The following is a 23,145-nucleotide window of genomic DNA, read 5'->3' as shown; positions in this document are numbered from 1 at the left end:
TCCAATTTAGTTATATTTGTACTTGTGCAGATTGACTTTAATTAAAGAAGATAAAATTAATGTGCACTTGTGCATTGGATGGATGCACTAAAGAAAAACAATATTAATATAATAAAAGTTATTTAAACAAATTAAAAGTATAATTAAGTATTACATTTATATATTAATTTGGGTTTATAGAAATTAAAATTATAAATTATAGTAAGAAAGTGTCATAATTAATAGAATGATCACTTTACAATATTGTAAATAATATAAAAATTAAAAAAAAAAAATTAGAAAACACAATAATGAAATAGTATTAAACCGTTTGGCACAGTTTTTGAAAAAGCTAAAAGCTGATTTTTGAAAAAATTGTGATAAAAATGTGTTTGGTAAACAGTCAAAAAATAGTTTTTTGAAGAATTTTTAGAGAAGCTCCAACCCAACTTTTAGAAAAAATTATTTTGATTAAAAGACTATAATAATTTGTTTTGTACTAAAACCATATTTACTTATTTATTACATATTCAAAAAATAAAATAAATAAAATAAACTAATTATAATAAAATAAATAATTATTAAATCTCTTATTTTTTTAAATAAATAATTTATATTTTATTTTAATATTAACAGACAACATCAACTTAGAATTTTTCTAATATATTTGAGTTTCTAATTTTTTTTTACATTTGATAAAACTTAATAAACAAATACTATCAATTATTTTTATCAAATGCATAAAAATTTAGATTTGAAAAAAAATTAAAAATATATAATAAATAAAATATTATATAAAATAAATTTTAACATATTTGTAATTATAATAAATTAGATTATAACATTATCATTATTATTGTAATAGATCTTAACAACTCATAGCAATTTAAAATTTATAATTTACTAAACATTCAGTTTTTTTTTCACAGTTTTTTCTACACAGCTATAGCTATTTTTTTTCACAACACAGCTGTGTCAAATTTGTTAGACTTTTTATTTGGGCTTACATTAAGTTTTATTGGTTTTATTAAAACTTGGGTTGATTGGATAGTTCTTTGCTGTGTTAGCCCATATTGTTGGTGATCAATTGCTAATGGGCTTAGCATCTGTGTGTAAAGTCTAGGTGAAGCAAAAGTGTGGGCTTTTCTAGTTGACTGAAGCCTTTGATGAGCAGGCCCAGCCCAACTAGGGTTTTGTAGCTAAGTCCCCTCCCTAACTCTATAAATACATATTGTCTCATCACAATTGTATACCTTTTGATAATCAGAGAAAATAAACTGCTTCTGATTTAGAGATCTAGGGAGGAAGACTTAGTTGATAGTATTGCACTATCAAATTGGAGTAACTGCTGTGGATCAATCAGAGATAATTGCTATGGATCAATCAGGTACACATACCTAATTATTATATCTTATTATTGTGTTCTATGTTATATACAAATAGATCTTGGTATATTATTAATTTTCTAACATGTGGTATCAGATTGCCTATTGTATATGATTTAGAACCTATAATTAGTATAATTAATTTGTATACATTAATTATTCATAATTTCATATTAATTTCGTTATTATTTTATGTGTAATTTTTTGTTTATAAATCTTAAAACTTTAGGGATTTTATTGATCGTTAAATTCTCTTTCAATTGATATATTATATGTTTGAATTCATTGTGTATATTAAGAGAATTTTAATTTTAAAGTTTTAGGGTTTATATGATTATAATGTGAAATTATAATTGTGTATTTTGATTTTATTGTTTTTAATCTAAAATTGATTATAGATATCTCATTATTAATTGTTTATGAATGTTAAGCATGTAGTTCATATCTTGTTGTGATCATTGTATTTTAAGTATATTTGCTTAATAACAATGATATGTTGTTGGCTTAATTTTTTAAGCAAGTTTAGTGACACTTACTTATTTTAAGTGGTGTATGTTTAATTTCACTGGCTTATTTATTAAGCATCACGGTATCAGTGAAATTGAGGACTGATAAGGATATTATGTTATTTTAAATTGATCACATGTTGAACATAAATCCTTACCACACTACTAGACTTATTGACCATGTCGATTTAATACTTTGGTATTTGTGATTATGAATGTCTTTTGTTGAGTTAAAAACAATATGACTGTCATAGTTCATTATCAAAGGTTAAATTGGACCGGTATGTTGAGATGCTATCAGAGAACTATCATTTTTAAAGTGGCCACAAATGTTTTCTTGTTGTTCAACCCATGAGTCGTTTTCAAATAAAATTATTTTGATATATAATATATATGTATTAAAATTAATGTAGCCCAAGTGGGAGAATGTTAGACTTTTTATTTGGGCTTACATTAAGTTTTATTGGTTTTATTAAAACTTGGGTTGATTGGATAGTTCTTTGCTGTGTTAGCCCATATTGTTGGTGATCAATTGCTAATGGGCTTAGCATCTGTGTGTAAAGTCTAGGTGAAGCAGAAGTGTGGGCTTTTCTAGTTGACTGAAGCCTTTGATGAGCGAGTGCCCTACCCCAACTAGGGTTTTGTAGCTAAGTCCCCTCCCTAACTCTATAAATACATATTGTCTCATCACAATTGTATACCTTTTGATAATCGAGAAAATAAAGCTTCGATTTAGAGATCTAGGGAGGAAGACTTAGTTGATAGTATTGCACTATCAAATTGGAGTAACTGCTGTGGATCAATCAGAGATAATTGCTATGGATCAATCAGGTACACATACCTAATTATTATATCTTATTATTGTGTTCTATGTTATATACAAATAGATCTTGGTATATTATTAATTTTCTAACAAAATTGGCCCTAAAAGGAGTGTGGTAATTAACCTCCCTTTTTTTTTTAATAAATATAAATATAAACGTTGTTTTAAACTTTGTGTGTTGTCATGTATTACTTAAATTGTATTGAGATTTAATTATTTTTTCTTATTAAGAGCAAAATGGTTTTGGTTTTCAATTATTAAAAGTTAAGAGGGACGATTAAAGAAAATATAGAGAAAGAATAAATATTCTCCCTTAGAAGAATATCTCCAATGTACGTCTAATCTGGTGATATATTTCATTGCAGTAAATATTCTATTTTTATATTAACTTTAAGTCATTTTTAACATTTTATTGTTAGATTTAATTATTATACATTAGATTATAAATTTTTTAAATTTATTTTTTTATTGTTTAATATAATAAAATTAATAATAAATTTATTATATTTTTAATAAAATTATTAATAAAACATTAATTTTTCATTAATATTTTCAATTGTGTATTTTTTGTTTTAAGTAAATGTTTAATAGATAGAAAAAATTAGATCAGTGTCATTACAAAATATGCTCTTAAAAATGGATGATATAGACAAATGACCAAACTGGTTGTAGGTATGTCCATCTAGCTAATTTTTCACTGATGCAAGTTCCGTATTCGAAATGAGTTTCAAAAGTAGTTGAAGAAAGAAATGCTCTATAGGAGCTAACTTCATGGAAGTATACAGCTGTTGCTGTTCAAGGTTTTAATCCGTCTGTCAATCGTCCTCGTCCCAGATTACGATCTCTGCTACCCAAGTTCCCTAACAGTCCCCATTCCCTATTCTCAAGTTTCCTCAGTTCCATGGATCCTTCACAAGTCAGCGAATTGTTTCAGGATGCAGTCCAAATTGAAAGTAACGACATTACCTTCTCCCTAAACCCTGGTGAAGTCGATGAGCCGTAGGAATCAAACCAGGTTCTAGTGGGGAAAATTCTTAGCCGCCACAAGCTAGGCAAAGCAGCCATTCAAGGCTCTCTGAGGCTATCTTGGAATGCCATCAAAGGCTGGAAATGGAAAGAAATTGAAGATGGACTCATACAATTCACATTTGCAAACCGAAATGATGCGATGAACGTCCTGGCCCGAAGGCCGTGGTTTGTTTGTGGCTCCCTCATAGTCATCATGCCTTGGCCCTCTTGGTTAACCCCTTCGGAGATAAGATTCGACAAAACACCAATGTGGGTGAAGGTTGATAGCATCCCACCATTTTACTGGAACCTTTCTAACCTCAAGGAGCTTGCTTCAAGAGCCTCACCGGTCTATGAATTGCCTCAAGGCATTGAGGATGCTGTGGGGGTGAGTAACCTTAGGTTTCGTGCCACCATGGACCTCAATAAACCAGTATTCTCTGGTTTTTTTCTCCGCCGGCAGCGTTTAAAGGACCTTTGGATTCAGTACAAATACGAAAGACTACCAAAAATGTGCTTAAAATGTGGACTCCTCACCCATGATCAAAGTATCTGCTTCAAATCCCCTACAGTGGTTAAGGACGATAAAGGAAATTACTTCCCAATGTATGGGACATGGCTTAAGGCAGATGCTAAGGATAAGTCGACTTTCACCACCCCTCTTGCCAAATGGTTCCAAGATTGGGTATTCCAGAAGAGGTTGCTCGTGGATCCGACCCTCCGCAACCAACTGAAAGTGCAAAAGGCTCTCATCCATGGTGAAACAGATGAACTCCGAGAAAGCCGTCGTCAACTTCCAACCAAAAAACGAATAGTCTCCGACGATGACCAAGTTCAGGAGGAACCACAACAAGGAGCGGTTATTACACAATTCCCCCTCGTTTATCTACCGGGTATTGGGGAAATTGCCCCTTTCGGCAACAACTCAAAAACGGTATCAATCCTAGAGGTGCAGGAACTCAAGGAACTAATCTCTGCCAGTACAAAAGACCCTCCCAATCGCAATAGAGCTCCTGGGAACAAATCAGATGTGGGAGAAACATGCCAGAAAAATCCAAACGAGAATAGAGCCTTGAAAACGACTCCTCACGACTTTCCCTCCCCAGGCCAGCAGGTGACCACAATGGCAGAAAGCAGCAAAAACCATTCCCCTTTGATGAAGACCGACTCACATAGTGAGGGAAATACATCTCCAAGTGGCCAAGAAGGCCTCATTTCTAAGCCCACGAGCCCATATATACCATACAGCTCATCCATATTAGGCTCTCAAGCCCATATTATGGACTGGCCTTCCAAGGAGTGCTGGGCCCATTCAAAAGCCCGAGAACTATTCAAAGGAGACCTTACAGTGGATAAGTTCTTTCGTGAGCCCACCTTGTTCAACCCCTTATTGGGTATTGATGACTTTAGAGTGTATGAACACTCACAAGGCCCACGTAAAAGGAAAGCCATGGATGGCATTTTATTCAATTCTTCACCTGACTCCAAAATTCCCACACAGCCTATCTCGAACTTAACCTCCCCTGCCCTGAACCAAGCTTCAACTCACACCTCCCCCGAGAAATTAACGATCCCAGCCCCGCTCGAAGGATTCGTTAATGGTCAAGAGGATGTGGTGGCCACGACCAGGAGGCGAGGAAGACCGAGGAAAGCTGAGAGCCCATCTGCTATGGATAATCGGACTCCAAGAAGAAGGGGAAGACCACCGAAGAACTATCTATCAGCCACTCCCAAATCGTTCAAGTGGAAGAAAACACCAGTAAAGATGACCCCGAAATCCACCACTGTGCAACTTCACAAGGACGGTAAGCTCTTTGATTTGAAAGTAGACTTGGACAACCGATTTGTTTTAGTCGAGAAGCATCAAAGTCTCAAAGGTACCTGCTCCATAACTGAGATTGAGGAGGATGTGCCTCCTAGAAACAATGATGAGAAGGGGAAAAACAAGCAGGATTTTCAATTCGGGGCTATGGAGACTTGCCCGAAAAAGTCTCCACGATCGCCATGAAAATATTTGCTTGGAACTGTCGTGGTCTCGGGAGCACCGCGACAGTTCGTCAATTGGCGGCCCTAACCCGTCAACATAAACCCGAATTGATGATACTCTCCGAAGCTCGCCTCACAACGGCAAAATTCAACAGCATCTGTAATAAACTACACTATGATAACTATCACTATGTGGCACCTTTGGGTCGATCAGGTGGCCTTGGCCTCTGCTGGAACAAAGAAATTAAGTGTGACATTGAATTCTCATCCAAGTACATCATCTCTGCAGTAGTGGAATTCGAACCTAAGGGCCTCAAATGGTCTTTGCTTGGTATATATGGACCGCCCCATCGCCAAGACAAAGAAGCTTTTTGGATCCAAGTTGGGGATATTGTCGATCACTCCTTGAGACCAACCCTTCTCATTGGAGACATGAATGGAACTCTCAAGGACTCTGAGTGCTTTCACTATGCAAAACAAGGCAACTCCACCAAATATGCATTTGACTTTCGTCGAATGGTTCTGTAACACCCTAACTATCTTAGGCGTATTACGTGATTTTTAAACGTACTGTGCAGCTCGTCGCTAATCAACGAGGTTTATGGAAAAACGTGATTAATTAAAATTTTGCTTTTTCATTAAACTTATAAACCATTTTGCAAAAAGTCTCGGGATCCCGATTTATAAAAATATTTACAAACGTTTTAACTGTTTAACTTTTACATCAAAATGAAAGTCGTCTAACGACAGTTACAAAAATCTCAGCCGTGCTGTCCCGAGGATCGTACGCTCCAGGCCTAACCGCCCCGACATGTACAATCTCATATGCTCGGTCACGGTCCATCAGCTACAGCCTTGCCTTTACCTACACATGAACGTAAACTGTGAGTCGACAGACTCAGTAAGAAAAGCATAATAATAACATACATAAAACTGACTGCCGTGTCCAACACGATACTGAGTCCCGCTACTGCCATGTCCAACATGGTACTGAGCACTACTGCCATGTCCAACTTGGTACTGAGTTTTGAACGTTCAGGGGACGGTACTATTGACAAGTATCCTCCTGATCGGTCGAACCGGTCATACTCCGCCGCCGGTCATACTCCACCTGTACCGACGGGATAGGTCAATAGCATCGAACCACCAACCAAGTGTCACTGATCGGCCGAGCCGGTCATACTCCGCCGCTGGTCATACTCCGGCTCGTACCGACGTGACGGGGTTGGGTGGTTCGAAGCCTAAATACATATCTAATGTAATCTAACAGGCTTCTTACATGCACGCTAAACATGTAATCTACATATGCATACTGTTATACTAATCTTACTCGGATTCCGATTTCAGTGTGCCGGCCAACCCGACCGGAACCGAAGCCGAACTACGGACATCGGCTCCTAAACCATAAAAATCACAACGCTATAAGTGACACGCTAAATCACTTCCCGGGGACTAAAACTTGAAACTAAAAGTTTCCCTATCGATAAAAAGCATGGCAATACCCCTAAAAACCCAAAAACGAGGAAAACTAGGGTTACGAAAAATCCCCCAACCCACAGACGGGTTGCCCAACCGAATTCTTGCTCGGGAAAATTCAGGACCCCATTCGAATTCGGATGCTCAACCGAATTCGGTTCCTCGCAGCAAGAACATCAAAAATTCATAACTTGCTCAATTCAATCCCAATTCACATGAAACCTTCCAGACCTGTTCTAAACTACCCCTAGAACAAATCCAAGGCATCAAATCCACCCAGATTGCACGAATTCAAAAATCACCATTAGAGCTCAAGCTTTAAGTTCTAAACTCAAACTTGAGCAAACCTAGCTAGCATGCAATCAAAACCATCTAAACCCACTTAAACAAGCTTAACTAAGCCTCTGAAAACAATCAAAAACATCAACAATAACACAGCAACAGAACATAACCATTTCATCCAAAAATCACCTATTTTACATAAAAACAACAAAGCTTTACTCCACCTAACTATCATGCTTCAAAACAACCTAAATAACTTTAATCTAACAAGCTTTAACCTCTGAAAATAAGAACTAATTAACAGCAGCAACAACATTCCACAATCACATGCATTCATCATCTTTTTTCAAGAAAAACAAGTAAGAACACAAAGAAAGGTTGAGAACCACTTACAAGCAACTAAGGATCACAAAAATCTACACAAGAAGGACCTGAATCACCAAGAAAATTCCTCCTCCTTGCTGCTCAAAGATAGCCGAAAGAGAGAGAGTGTTTGTGTGTGTGAGTTTTTTTGGAATTTCTTTAAAATATGACTAAGTGTTGAATTAAGGGAAAAAAGGAGTTTTTCACACATTTAACATATTAATTCAGCCAAGATAATAAAAATAAACATTTATTTTTCCCATTTAATAAATCACATAAGACAAAACACTAATGGGGCAAAAAGACCATTTTGCCCCTCCACCATAAAATCACATAATTCATACTAAAGGGGTATTTTTGGGACATTCTAAATTCCCGGCCATTCCCGACATTCCCAATGTCTAAAACCCGTCCCCAAAATACTAACATACTAAGTTGTGATTTCTACTGAGCCAAACGCCGAGTTCCAAAATACCGGACACCGGAAATGCGAAATATAAAAAACTGCTGATGACATAATTATGCATATCTGAATTCCATAAATAACAATGATAAATTATTTAAATAGCTATAAATAATTTCCTGATTAACATAAATAACTGCTAATTTCCAAATTAACTAAGCGGGCTTTACAACTATTCCCCCCTTAAAAGGATTTCGTCCCCGAAATCTAACCTGAATAACTCTGGAAATTGAGCTCGCATATCTGATTCTAGCTCCCAGGTGGCTTCTTCCACCTTACTGTTTCTCCAGAGAACCTTGACCAACGCTATGGTCTTATTCCGAAGGACTTTATCCTTTCTATCCAGGATCTGCACTGGCTGTTCCTCATAAGACATATCTGACTGAAGCTGAAGGCCCTCATAACTGAGTATATGAGAGGGGTCTGAAACGTATTTTCTCAACATAGAGACATGAAATACGTTGTGCACTGCTGATAAAGCTGGAGGCAATGCTAACCGATATGCCACTTGACCTATCTTCTCGAGAATCTCGAAAGGTCCTGTAAATCTAGGGCATAACTTGCCTCTTTTCCCGAAACGTTTAATCCCCTTCATCGGAGATACTCGCAAAAATACATGGTCCCCTACTCGGAACTCAACATCCCTACGTTTCGGATCTGCGTAACTCTTCTGTCTGCTTTGTGAGGCAAGCATTCTAGCTTTTATCTTCTCTATTGCCTCATTGGTCCGCTGAACTGACTCTGAACCTAGGTATTTCCTCTCCCCTGTCTCATCCCAGTGGATAGGGGATCTACATTTCCTACCGTACAACAGTTCATAGGGTGCCATCCCTATCGTACTCTGATAACTGTTGTTGTACGAGAATTCTATTAACGGTAGGTATTTACTCCATGAACCCTCAAAGTCCATAACACAGGCTCTCAACATATCCTCCAATATCTGAATTGTCCTTTCGGACTGACCATCTGTCTGAGGATGGAATGCTGTACTGAATTTTAGCTTCGTACCCATTGCCCGTTGCAAACTTTGCCAAAATTTGGAGGTGAATTTCGGATCCCTGTCCGACACTATAGACTTCGGTACCCCGTGAAGTCTCACTATCTCTTTGACGTACAGTTCTGCCAACTGATCCACTGTAAATGACGTTCTAACCGGCAGAAAATGAGCAGATTTCGTAAATCGATCCACCACTACCCAGATGGAGTCATACATACCCGTGGTCCTAGGTAACCCGACCACAAAATCCATCGTAATATCCTCCCATTTCCATTCTGGTAGGGTTAGAGGCTGCAGCAACCCTGCTGGTCTCTGATGTTCAGCCTTGATCTGCTGACACGTGAGGCATCTCGAAACGAATTCTACCAAATTCTTCTTCATACCGCTCCACCAGAAGTACGGTTTCAAATCTTGGTACATCTTGGTGGTGCCGGGATGCAGAGAATATGGAGTAGAATGAGCCTCCTCAAAAATCTCGCTTCTAAGTTCCACACTGTTCGGAACACAAACCCTGGCTTTATACAAAAGCATTCCACTAGCTGATACTGAAAAGTCTTTGGCTTGACCAGCCAATACCTCATCTCGGATCTTCACTAACTCCGGATCTGTCGTCTGAGCAACCTTTATTCTTTCTAACAGATCAGATTGTAGCGTTAAGTTGTGAAGCTGACCTACCACCAACTCAATGCTGGATCTAACCATATCCTCTGCTAGCTGAGGTGAGATCTGAACCATGCTAGCTACTTGCCCGGGACCCTTTCTGCTCAGGGCATCGGCCACTACATTGGCTTTCCCGGGATGGTAAAGGATCTCACAATCATAGTCCTTCACTAATTCCAACCAACGCCTTTGTCTCATGTTCAAATCTTTCTGAGTAAAGAAATACTTGAGACTTTTATGGTCGGTATAGATCTCGCACTTCTCACCATACAAGTAATGCCGCCAAATCTTCAGTGCAAAAACCACTGCGGCCAATTCTAAATCATGAGTCGGGTATCGCTGTTCATAATCCTTTAACTGACGGGAGGCGTAAGCGATAACCCGATCGGCTTGCATCAATACGCACCCCAAACCCTGTTTGGATGCGTCACAATAGACCACGAACTTCTCCTCGTCCGAAGGCAAAGCTAGTACCGGAGCAGTAATCAACCTCTCGTTTCGGCTCCCGAAAACTAGCTTCGCATTTATCCGACGGATAAATCGCTGATTCTTCTTTGTAAGCTCGGTTAGGGGCATTGAAATTTTGGAGAACCCCTCCACGAACCTACGGTAGTACCCAGCTAATCCCAAGAAGCTTCTGATCTCTGTCACTGTCTTCGGTCTCGGCCAATCCCTGACGGATTCGATCTTCCCGGGATCCACCTTGATCCCATCTTTACTCACTATGTGCCCTAGGAAGGACACCTGAGACAACCAGAACTCACATTTCTTGAACTTGGCGTAGAGTCTATGTTCTCGGAGTCGTTGCAGTACCATCTGAAGATGTATCTCATGCTCCTCTTCTGACTGAGAGTACACGAGGATGTCGTCGATAAATACAATCACACAGATATCGAGGAAATCCTTGAATACTCTATTCATCAGGTCCATGAATGCTGCAGGAGCGTTGGTTAGTCCGAATGACATAACCAGGAACTCGTAGTGTCCATACCTAGTGCGGAAAGCCGTCTTTGGAATGTCCTCCTCTCGGATCCTCAATCGATGATAACCCGAACGGAGATCAATCTTAGAAAAGACCGTCTTCCCCGAAGCCGATCGAACAAGTCATCGATCCTAGGTAATGGATATTTATTCTTCACCGTCGCCTTGTTCAACTCTCTCGTAGTCGATGCACATCCTCATAGATCCATCCTTCTTCTTCACGAACAAAACCGGGCTCCCTGGGGTGACACACTCGGGCCGAATGAACCCTATGTCAAGCAACCCTTGAGCCGAATCTTCAATTCCTTAAGTTCACCGGAGCCATCCTATACGGGGCTTTGGAAACCGGATCCACCCCTGGTGCCAAGTCAATCACGAAGTCAATCTCCCGATGAGGTGGTAACCCTGGAAGTTCTTCGGGAAAAACGTCCAAAAATTCCCGAACCACTCTGATGTCCTCTGGCCGAATGGTGTCTGGCCGAGTGGTGTCCACCACCACGGCCGTAAACCCTAAGCACCCACCGTGCAATAATTCTCTCGCCGACATAGCCGAGATCACCGGATCCGAGATCCCCGAACCGAACCCACAAATACGAACGGTTCTTCACTTTCCGGTTGGAAGACCACCATCTTCCTCTTACGATCAATGCTCGCCGAATATTTAGATAGGAAATCCATTCCTAAAATAATATCAAATTCGACTAAGCTCATCTCTATCGATCGCCGCTTAACTCTCTACCATCTATCCTGATCGGCATAGACCTAATCCACCTATTGGAGATAACCAACTCTCCGCCAGGTAACAGGGTTCCAAACCCTGATTCATATCTATCAAAGGGTCTACCCAACTTACTAAAGACTCTGGCCGCCACATAAGAACGCGTAGCCCCGAATCAAACAAAGATCGAATAAAACGAGTTGTTAATAAAGAGCCGACTGTAACAACCGATGGGCCGGCATCCGCATCGGCTGCGTGATAGCGAACACCCCGTCGGGAGTGGGTATCGCCGGAGCTCTCGGTGCCTCCGGCCGAGCCGGGGACATTCCCTCTTGAAGTGCCCGGGCATGCCACAATGAAAGCATCCCTGCCCCGTGCACTCACCCCGATGGTGCCTCTTGCAGCTAGGGCACTCGGGATAGGAGAATCGGGTCTCAGTACCACCAGGACGACTCCTCTCGTTCGGTTCCCCCGAACCTCTTGTTCGGCTCGAGCCGCCGAAGCGATGGGTGCCCTCTTCCTCGATCAATGGCCGAACCACTACTCCCCGCCGAAGCCCGATGCAGAGGGGGTAGGAGCTCCGCCACCAACCGAGTACCGGGCCGAATCCGACATACACCCCACCGCGCCCTCGGCTCGCGGTGCCTTCTCCACCATCCGAGCATAGGTGGTGCCGTCGTCGATGGTAATCATCGGGTCATGCCCGATCTTGGGATTCAACCCGTCCGGATACTTCTCCTTCCCCGCCGAAGTCGGTCGGCACAATTCCCGAGGCTAACCTCGCCATCCCACAACCGAGTAGTATACTCAGTGACACTCATGTTCTCCCGCTGGGTCAGGTGAACGAACTCTTTCCTCTTGGCGCTTCTAACCGCCTCATTGTAGTATTTCGCGTTGAAGAGTTCCTGGAACCTTTCCCAGGTCATAGTGGTGACATCGTGAATCTGAGACACCATGTCCCACCATACCAGGGCATCCTCCTGGAACTGGAATGTGGCGCACACCACTCTGTCATTACCGGTGACACCCATAAAGTTCAGAATTCTGGTGATCACCGTAAGCCACTGCTCGGCTTTCGACACATCTGGACCTCCCAGGAATACCGGAGGTGCTTGCTTCCGGAACCGCTCATACAACGGTTCCAATCTATGGGCCGCCACCACTATCTCGGCCTGGGCAGCAGGGACAGGTGCCACTGGAACTACTGGCACTGAAACTGCAGGAGCACCCTGCTGTCTCAACCTCTGAATCTCGAGGTCTTGCTCTTCGATCCTGGCTTGCATCTCCGCAAACCGTAACTCCCAATTCGGGGCTCCCTGATCGGCTGGGGAAGCCTGGGCAGCCTGTGGCGGGTTCTCATCACCCCGACCACGAGCCCTGCCTCGGGGACCTCTACCTCGGCCCCTAGCAGGTGGGGGAAACCGAGCTCCCTCTCCCTGATTCGACCCCACGGAGTTGCCCCGACTCCTGGTAGTCCGCCTGGCGTCCATCTAGTTAGAACCGCCTGCGAAACCAAGAGTTGGCATATCAGGTCGTATTCAAGGCGAGCTTACTAATGCCGCTTAATTTGGAAATTAGAAATGAAACATGCGCCTATTCTACTATCAGGCTACTAACATGCTTCCTAACAGGCTTTTCTTTTTCATAACTGAATAAAATAAACTACTAAAGCAATAAAGGCTTACTGAACCGTGAACCGAGCTAATCCGCCGATGATGATTGTACATGTCGTGACGATCTTCTAAGACAACCCAGCGCTCGATACCAAATTGTAACACCCTAACTATCTTAGGCGTATTACGTGATTTTTAAACGTACTGTGCAGCTCGTCGCTAATCAACGAGGTTTATGGAAAAACGTGATTAATTAAAATTTTGCTTTTTCATTAAACTTATAAACCATTTTGCAAAAAGTCTCGGGATCCCGATTTATAAAAATATTTACAAACGTTTTAACTGTTTAACTTTTACATCAAAATGAAAGTCGTCTAACGACAGTTACAAAAATCTCAGCCGTGTCGTCCCGAGGATCGTACGCTCCGTGCCTAACCGCCCCGACATGTACAATCTCATATGCTCGGTCACGGTCCATCGCCCATGACCTTGCCTTTACCTACACATGAACGTAAACTGTGAGTCGACAGACTCAGTAAGAAAAGCATAATAATAACATACATAAAACTGACTGTCGTGTCCAACACGATACTGAGTCCCGCTACTGCCATGTCCAACATGGTACTGAGCACTACTGCCATGTCCAACATGGTACTGAGTTTTGAACGTTCAGGGGACGGTACTATTGACAAGTATCCTCCTGATCGGCCGAACCGGTCATACTCCGGCCGCTGGTCATACTCCGGCCTCGTACCGACGGATAGGTCAATAGCACCGAACCACCAACCAAGTGTCGACTGACGGTCGAACCGGTCATACTCCGGCCGTCTTGGTCATACTCCGGCTCGTACCGACGTGACGGGGTTGGGTGGTTCGAAGCCTAAATACATATCTAATGTAATCTAACGGGCTTCTTACATGCACGCTAAACATGTAATCTACATATGCATACCGTTATACTAATCTTACTCGGATTCCGATTTCAGTGTGTCTGCCAACCCGACCGGAACCGAAGCCGAACGGCGGACATCGGCTCCTAAACCATAAAAATCACAACGCTATAAGTGACACGCTAAATCACTTCCCGGGGACTAAAACTTGAAACTAAAAGTTTCCCTATCGATAAAAAGCATGGCAATACCCCTAAAAACCCAAAAACGAGGAAAACTAGGGTTCTGAAAAATCCCCCAACCGGCAGACCGGTTGCCCAACCGGAATTCCGGTTCTGGGAAAATTCAGGACCCCATCCGGAATTCCGGATGCTCAACCGGAATTCCGGTTCCTCGCAGGCAGCAACATCAAAAATTCATAACTTGCTCAATTCAATCCCAATTCACATGAAACCTTCCGCACTGTTCTAAACTACCCCTAGAACAAATCCAAGGCATCAAATCCACCCAGATTGCACGAATTCAAAAATCACCATTAGAGCTCAAGCTTTGAGTTCTAAACTCAAACTTGAGCAAACCTAGCTAGCATGCAATCAAAACCATCTAAACCCACTTAAACAAGCTTAACTAAGCCTCTGAAAACAATCAAAAACATCAACAATAACACAGCAACAGAACATAACCATTTCATCCAAAAATCACCTATTTTACATAAAAACAACAAAGCTTTACTCCACCTAACTATCATGCTTCAAAACAACCTAAATAACTTTAATCTAACAAGCTTTAACCTCTGAAAATAAGAACTAATTAACAGCAGCAACAACATTCCACAATCACATGCATTCATCATCTTTTTTCAAGAAAAACAAGTAAGAACACAAAGAAAGGTTGAGAACCACTTACAAGCAACTAAGGATCACAAAAATCTACACAAGAAGGACCTGAATCACCAAGAAAATTCCTCCTCCTTGCTGCTCAAAGATAGCCGAAAGAGAGAGAGTGTTTGTGTGTGAGAGTTTTTTTGGAATTTCTTTAAAATATGACTAAGTGTTGAATTAAGGGAAAAAAGGAGTTTTTCACACATTTAACATATTAATTCAGCCAAGATAATAAAAATAAACATTTATTTTTCCCATTTAATAAATCACATAAGACAAAACACTAATGGGGCAAAAAGACCATTTTGCCCCTCCACCATAAAATCACATAATTCATACTAAAGGGGTATTTTTGGGACATTCTAAATTCCCGGCCATTCCCGACATTCCCAATGTCTAAAACCTGTCCCCAAAATACTAACATACTAAGTTGTGATTTCTACTGAGCCAAACGCCGAGTTCCAAAATACCGGACACTGGAAATGCGAAATATAAAAAACTGCTGATGACATAATTATGCATATCTGAATTCCATAAATAACAATGATAAATTATTTAAATAGCTATAAATAATTTCCTGATTAACATAAATAACTGCTAATTTCCAAATTAACTAAGCGGGCTTTACAGGTTCAAAGAGTGGGTCTCATCGATCTGGGATTCCAAGGCCCTTGCTTCACTTGGGCCAAGGATAGAAATACTGCTACTAATGGAGGGTCAACCAAGAGAGCTAGGCTGGATCGGGGACTGGCAAACCCCGATTGGCGAATCCTTTTCCCGAATGCAATTATCAAGCATCTCTCCTCAACTGGCTCGGATCATAGACCCCTCCTTCTCGATTCTACCGGGGGAGTTCGTTGTAAGAGTCGTCTGTTTCGATATGAGAACATGTGGGCGAGAGACTCGAGATGCGTTTGGATTGTCAAAGAGGCTTGGGCACAACATTTACATGACCACCCTATGATTAACTTTCATAGGAAGGTTAAAAGAACAGGACAAATGCTTACAAGATGGAATAAAAGCCAATTTCGACATGTTAAAAGACAAGTGGATGAGGCCACCAAGACTTTAAATGATGCTGAACTTCACAGACCCGATGACCATATACTCATTCACTCGGCTAAAGGACAACTGGCAGAGGCATTGCTACGGGAGGAGATCCATTGGAAGCAGAAATCGCGAGTCCAATGGCTCCATGAAGGAGACAAATGCACTAAGTTCTTCATGGCTTCAGCAACTATAAGAAGAAGGAGGAATTATATCCAATGCATAAAGACAGCCCCCCAAGACAATTGGATTGAAGACTACTCTGACATCACACGATGCTTCCTGTCTAAATTTGAGGAACTTTTCCAAAAAAATTCCCACTGTACAACGGAAGCTCTTGAGGAAATTCTAACACCAGGCCTTGATGACCATGATATAGAATGCATTCAACTCCTCCCTGGGAATGAAGAAATATCTGCAGCCCTGTTCGAGATGGGGAAAGATAAGGCCCCGGGCCCGGATGGCCTTCCCACAAGCTTTTATTCGCACCATTGGGGGACAGTGGAACCAGATTTATTGGCGATGGTCTCGCACTTCTTCAGGACCTCGGAATTACTGAAAGTAATAAATGACACCTCCATTGTTCTAGTACCGAAGAAAGAATCCCCAGTCCTAGTTACTGACTACAGACCGATAGCACTTTGCAACGTATCCTATAAGGTAATATCCAAAGTTATCGCCAATAGACTGCGCTACATCCTTGACAAGATTATCTCGCCCAACCAAGCTGCGTTTGTGAAAGGAAGACATATAGCAGAAAACTCTATGATCGCAAGGGAAATCGTTCACTCCATGTCTAAGAAGAAGGGTAAGCGAGGCTTCATGATGATAAAACTCGACATGGAAAAGGCATATGACAAGATGGAGTGGGACTTCATTCTCTCGGTACTACAATGTTTAGGCTTCCCCAACATCTTCATCAAATGGATAAGCTCCTGCATAATGGTTAATGAGATTAAACTATTACTTAATGGTTCGGTGGCGGGTCGTTTCAAACCCAAAAGGGGGCTGAGGCAAGGAGATCCTCTGTCCCCGGCTCTATTTATTCTCGGGGCGGATGTGTTGTCTAGATTAATTATTGACAAGGTGGATAAGGGGCTGATAAAAGGTTTTCGCATGGGACGTAATGGTGTCGCCGTAAGCCATCTTCTTTTTGCTGATGATATCATTCTGTTTGGACAAGCTTCCACTCGTGAAGCAGCCTCCTTCATGGACTGCCTCGACAAATACTGCAAGCTATCTGGCCAAACCGTCAATGTTAGCAAATCCTCGGTCTATTTCTCTAAGAAAGTCCCTGCAACAACTAGGCACTCAATCTCTCAGCTGCTGGGCATGAAGAGGATGTCTAAGAAGGCATCTTACTTAGGGATTCCATTGTTTCGCTCCCTCAAGCGTACGGAAGATACCAAGTTCCTTGCTGAACGTGTGCTTTACCGGGTTCAAGGCTGGAAAGCCAAGCTGTTATCTTATGCTGGCAAGGCTTGCCTCATTAAGTCCGTTGGATCCTCTCTAGCGACTTACGTAGCATCATCCGATGTCATTCCAGCCGCTACGTCGAAGAAAATTGACAAACTCCTCCGAGACTTCTGGTGGGGCGACTCTGAACAGAACAGAAGACTACACACAATCGCATGGGAAACTCTTTGCCGCCCAAAAGTCAATGGAGGCCTTGGATTTAAGACAAGCGATGCAATCAACAAAGCCTTCCTCTCAAATTGGGCTTGGAAAGTCCTAACGGATAAGGATAGCCTTTGGCGAAAACTCATGGAGGCTTCCTTGACAGAGATTTGAAGCCAACGGATTCCATTCTTTGGAAGGCAATCTTAAGAGCTAGAACAACCTTGGAGAAGGGGCTCTGTCGCAAAATTGGAGATGGTAATCTAACCTCCATCTGGTTCGACTCCTGGGTACCGGGGGGCACGCTCCAACCTTTACCTAAGCTTGACGCATCAGCAGGAATGAGCATGGTCAGTAACTTCATTTCCCAAGGCTGCTGGAATGAACCTCTAGTCCGACAATGGTTCCAGGAAGATGATGCTAAACGCATACTCAATATCACTCTTCCTAACACACCTTGTGAAGACACATGGCTCTGGCTCCCGGAGAACAATGGGCGCTTCTCCATTAAATCGGCCTATAAGTTGATCAAGAACTTGGATTCTATGGCGCATGGAGACAGGAAATGGAGATTAATTTGGGGAGCCAAGATCCACGAGAGATTGAAAATGTTATGGTGGAAAATTCTTGCTAATGGTCTTACCACCAAAGATAGATTGAGTCTTTTTATCCCCTCAATTGACTCTAGCTGCTCCCTTTGCCGTGGCGAGATGGAAACTTCAATGCATCTATTTTGGAGCTGCAATTTCGCTAGAGCAGTCTGGTTTGGTTGCTGCTGGCAGTTCCGAACTACCACGAACCACTTTGATTGCTGGGAAAGTTGGCTCGATTGGTTCTCGATGGAACCCCATAGACCACAGTCAATCCAACTTAACCTGTTCCTAGGAGGGGCTGCTGTAATCTTTGAGAGTATATGGCGCGAGAGGAATAACATTTCTCATGGAGGCTCTGCTACTCCCATTGGTTCCATCCTCCAGCATATAAATACAAGAATTGGCGAGATCTTGGAGGACTTAAGGCCTCAGGTTGCGGAGTTGAAAGCGTGGCTCCCCCCACCTCCGGGCTGGGTTATGTGCAATTCGGACGTCTCCATTAGCAACTCCCAAGCAGCCGGAGCTGTTGTGTTCAGAAATGAAGCTGGTGTCTTCATTAACTGCATCACCTTCCGCCTCACTGTCTGCGATCCGCTTCTCGGAGAGACAATGACGATCTGCAAGGGAGCGGAGGAGGCAATTAAGCAGGGATTCCGGAAAGTTATCTTCCAAAGCGATTGCTGCAATTCAGTTTCGGCTCTGAAGGCTAAGATGCAGGACATTGGATCACTCAACTTCAACATTCAGGAGCTGGTACTAAACTTCAATCGTTTAAAGGACAGCTTCACTCACTCGGAAGTCTCTTGGATCCCCAGGAACTTCAATGGTGTGGCCGATTCAGTGGCCAAATGGGCGAATCTCAACAACTCTTTTGGGCGTTTTGATTTGTCCCTCGAGAATAGTCCCTTACGCTCGGTTCTCTCTGAGCTTGATGACTTGAATTCTCCCTATCCTTATTCTAATTGTTAGCTGAACTGCGATCTGTTTATTTTACTTTATAGCCTACTGCTGTTTATTGCTAGTTCTTTATTTTCTTTTAACTTGTTTCTGGTTTTTGTGTTGGTTGTTGCCGTCCTGGCAGTTTGTATGGCCTTTGTGCCTCGTTTTGTTGTTTCGCGCCCCCTGGCGCTTCCAGGGGTCCTCTAATCAAAAAAAAAAAAAAAACTGGTTGTAGGTAAAGATTCACTTTATCACATTATGGACTATAAAATTACAAATTCTTACAATACTATAAAATAAACAGCCAACAAAAGAATGAACCATTCTTTTACAAAATAAAAAATATTTCACAATTTTCTATCTAAAATCCATTCCTTTGATAGAATTGATGACTACTTTAGAATTATTTTTCACAATAATAAACTTACAGCCTTTATTCTTTGCCAACTCCAAAGCGGCGACCTCACCACAAACTTGCAATTGTAATAGAGCATAATGATAAAAATTAATACAAATATATCATAAAGTTACTTTTTAGGCCAAATATAACATAAATTTCACATCTTCATTAGATATATATCTCATTATATTAATATTTTAATTAATTTTATTACTATATTTAGGTTTTATTATTTTTATAAAAAAAATTCAAATTTTATATCTAATCTTTCCTTGTAAAATCTAAAATAAATGTGAATGTCAGAAACATTGGTGTTGGCTTTCTTAACAGACCTAAAACTTCTAGAACGAGGAGAGTCATTTTAAAGCTGCTATATTGTAAATGTGAACAGAAAAATAGGCAGCATCTCATAGTTCACACGCAAATTTGTTATTTGATTATTTTTTTTTTTGATAAAATTTTATAAATAATTTAAACTTACTTAACCTGTTTGGATAGGCAATTTATTATTGGAAATGAAAGTACATCAACAAGTATATACATCGAAATTTGAATTTAATCAAAGTGCATAAAACAAAACGTGCAGTACATTATGGGATACATACATGATGCATTCATGTAGTTATTTTATATTTATTTATTTATTTTTTTGGATTTTTATCTTTATATATTAAAAAGAACTTTTTTTTTTTGGAGGAAGATCAAAGATTAAAGAACAAAAGCTGAGACTAAGATCTTCAAGGAGAGGAACTTAAATGGTTCCAAGTTATCTCTTTGTCCATTCCAAGGGCTGCTCGGGCAAGGCCGTGAGCTGTGGTGTTTGTAGATCGAGGGATGTAATGGACGGAAGCACCTGGAAAAGATGACAAAGAGGAGACTATCATTGCAACAAGACGCGAGAGGGCTGAACGATCTGGAGAGAACTTCTGAATACGATGCACCAAATTCTGGCAGTCGGAGGCAATAACAGCAATAGGAAAACGGACTGCTTGCCACCAAAGTAATGCTCGGTTGAGAGCTTCAGCTTCAGCATAAAATGGAGGGAGGCCTGAATGTGAAGGAGCCATAAAGGTGGCAATGACATTACCACGAGAATTAGTTACAGCAGCACCGTACCCATGCTTGTTGGAAGAGTGAGAAAGGGCTGCATCCACAGAAAGCTGAAAACATTGTTCTTGGGACTTGTATTCTTGTAGAAGACTGATGGAAGGTGGGAGGCGATATGGATATGCGTTTCTGAGCATCCCTGTATTCCTGCAAATAACAACTGACAGAATTCTCCAAACTGAAATCAATGGTACTGTTAGAATGGAATATTGCTCTGTTTCTGTTATTCCAAATGGCCCAAATTAAACCCAAAAAAGAAGAAAATTGATCTTTGTCAAGACATTCAAAACCTCTGAGCAAGAATTCCTTAATATCACAATTTCTATTATTAAAATAAAACTGATGAAAAGATGAGTTTTTCCAACATTTACCTGCCCTGGAACATTGAATAAGGGAGTGAGTGTTGGAGTCATGATGAGAGTGGCAAATGGAGCAATAAGGGGAGGATATAGACTTACGATGAAAGAGATTAAGATTGGAGGGAAGAATGTGGTTGAACGCTTTCCAAACAAAGTGTTTAATTTTAGGAGAGATATTAGAGGACCAAACCGAGGTCCACCAACGTTTATAGGTAGCAGGATTGGAAGGACCGGGAGATGAGAAGGTTGAATTTGCCAAATGATAAGCAGAGTTAACAGTGAAATAACCCGAATGGTGATGACTCCAGATGAGAGTATCATGATTACACATCTGCTCGTCAAAATAAAAACGGAGTTTAGAAAGGTCCCAATGTCGGTCTTCAGTAAGGAAAAAAGAGACATGGTGGGAAGGAGGAGAGAGGCCAGGCTTGAACATAACTTTGTCGTGGAAAGGAAGCCAATTGGATTCAGAAATATTAACCAAAGTGCCATCCCCAATTTTCCAAATAAGACCCTTGATCAAAAGATCCCTGCCCCAAAGAATACTACACCAACAGAACGAAGGCGAGTGGCCAGTAGCAGCATGCAAGAAATCGTTTCGCTTGAAGTATTTAGCTTTTAGGAGTTCGCCAACTAAGGAATCAGGAGAGGTGAGAATACGCCAAGCTTGCTTAGCAAGCATAGCTTGGTTATGGTGCACAATATTACGAAAGCCCAATCCTCCAAAAAACTTGGAAGTGCAAAGATTGTCCCATTTTTTCCAATGAATCTTATGGCGCTCGCCGAGGGACCCCCACCAGAATTTAGACATCAATCTGCTGTAGTGTTTGCATAGAGAAACTGGGAGGCAGAAACAGGACATAGCGTAAGAGGGAATAGCTTGAATAACCGATTTTAAAAGAATTTCTTTGCCCACTCTAGAGAAAAGATTTTGATTCCAAATAGACAGCTTAGAGCTAGCTTTTTGAAGAAGGAACAGGAAAGAGGAATTTTTTGATCTAGAGAAGCACTGAGGGACACCGAGGTATTTATCAATGAAAGGCTTATCGTCCAAGTTGAGGGTATTTCTAAAGATGTGGCAATCAGAAGAAGTGGTATTAGGAGAGAAAAGGATGGAGGATTTGTGAAAATTGACCGATTGTCCAGTGGCTTGGTGATAAAGGGAAAGAATGTCCTTGATTTTAGTGCAGGTAGAGGGAGAAACCTTTGTGAAAAGAAGACTGTCATCAGCAAAGAGGAGGTGAGAAATGGACGGAGCAGAACGAGAAATAGATATTCCATGGAAAGAGTTAGAATTCGTCTTAGCATTAATAATCCCAGAGAGACCTTCAGCAACGAGGAGGAAAAGATAGGGCGAGAGAGGATCGCCCTGACGGATACCGCGAGTGGGGAAAATTTTGTGAGAGAGACAATTATTAATGAGGGAAATAAAAGGATAGGGAAAACCAAAATGCTGAAGGATGTGCTTAATATAAGCCCATTCAACTTTATCAAAGGCCTTTTCCATATCCAGCTTCAAAGCAACCCAACCTACTTTCCCATGCTTACGATTATTGATCGCATGAATAACCTCGTTAGCAATAATGATATTGTCGAAAATAATGCGATCACTGAGGAAAGCGCCCTGGTTATGGGAAATAAGATCCGGGAGAGTAGATTTGAGGCAGTTTGCAATGGTTTTGGAAACGACCTTGTAGAAAGTGGAACAGAGACTGATAGGCCAAAAATCCTTGACCCGAGAAGCATTTTTAATTTTAGGAATGAGAACCAAAATGGTTTCATTGAGAGGGGCAAGATCAGCATTGGTGGTGAGAGCGAATAAAGCCGCCTGACAGAGATCTCTACCAGCAGAATCCCAATTTTTTTGAAAGAAACTAGGATTAAATCCATCAGGACCAGGGGCTTTATCTCCGGCAAGCTGGAAAAGAGCCGCTTTGACTTCATGAAAAGTGAAAGGAGAGGTAAGAAACGCAGACTGATTTGGAGTGAGTTGCTTAGAGAGACCTTGCGTAGCAATACACATAGCATCAGGATTAGTACCTTGGGAAGCAAAAAGTTCAGTATAGAACTGA

At 41.2% G+C, this 23,145-nt stretch overlaps 1 protein-coding gene across 1 annotated transcript; it reads left to right on the top strand.

Moving 5' to 3' along the window:
* The first annotated feature begins 18,016 nt into the window (after positions 1 to 18,016).
* On the top strand, positions 18,017 to 19,237 carry LOC115696520 (uncharacterized). The gene has a single exon (XM_030623418.2). It carries the CDS (start codon positions 18,017 to 18,019, stop codon positions 19,235 to 19,237), a length of 1,221 nt encoding a protein of 406 aa, XP_030479278.2.
* Positions 19,238 to 23,145: the final 3,908 nt, after the last annotated feature.

The sequence above is a fragment of the Cannabis sativa genome, chromosome 7, assembly GCF_029168945.1.
Source record: "Cannabis sativa cultivar Pink pepper isolate KNU-18-1 chromosome 7, ASM2916894v1, whole genome shotgun sequence".
NCBI classification, from domain to species: Eukaryota; Viridiplantae; Streptophyta; class Magnoliopsida; order Rosales; family Cannabaceae; genus Cannabis; species Cannabis sativa.
Note: the sequence above shows the minus strand (reverse complement) of the source record. Positions and strands in the feature narration are given on the sequence as shown.

Excerpts from the sequence above, each read along its gene's own strand:
- LOC115696520 (XM_030623418.2), top strand. The coding sequence starts at position 18,017 with ATGAGCATGGTCAGTAACTTCATTTCCCAAGGCTGCTGGAATGAACCT.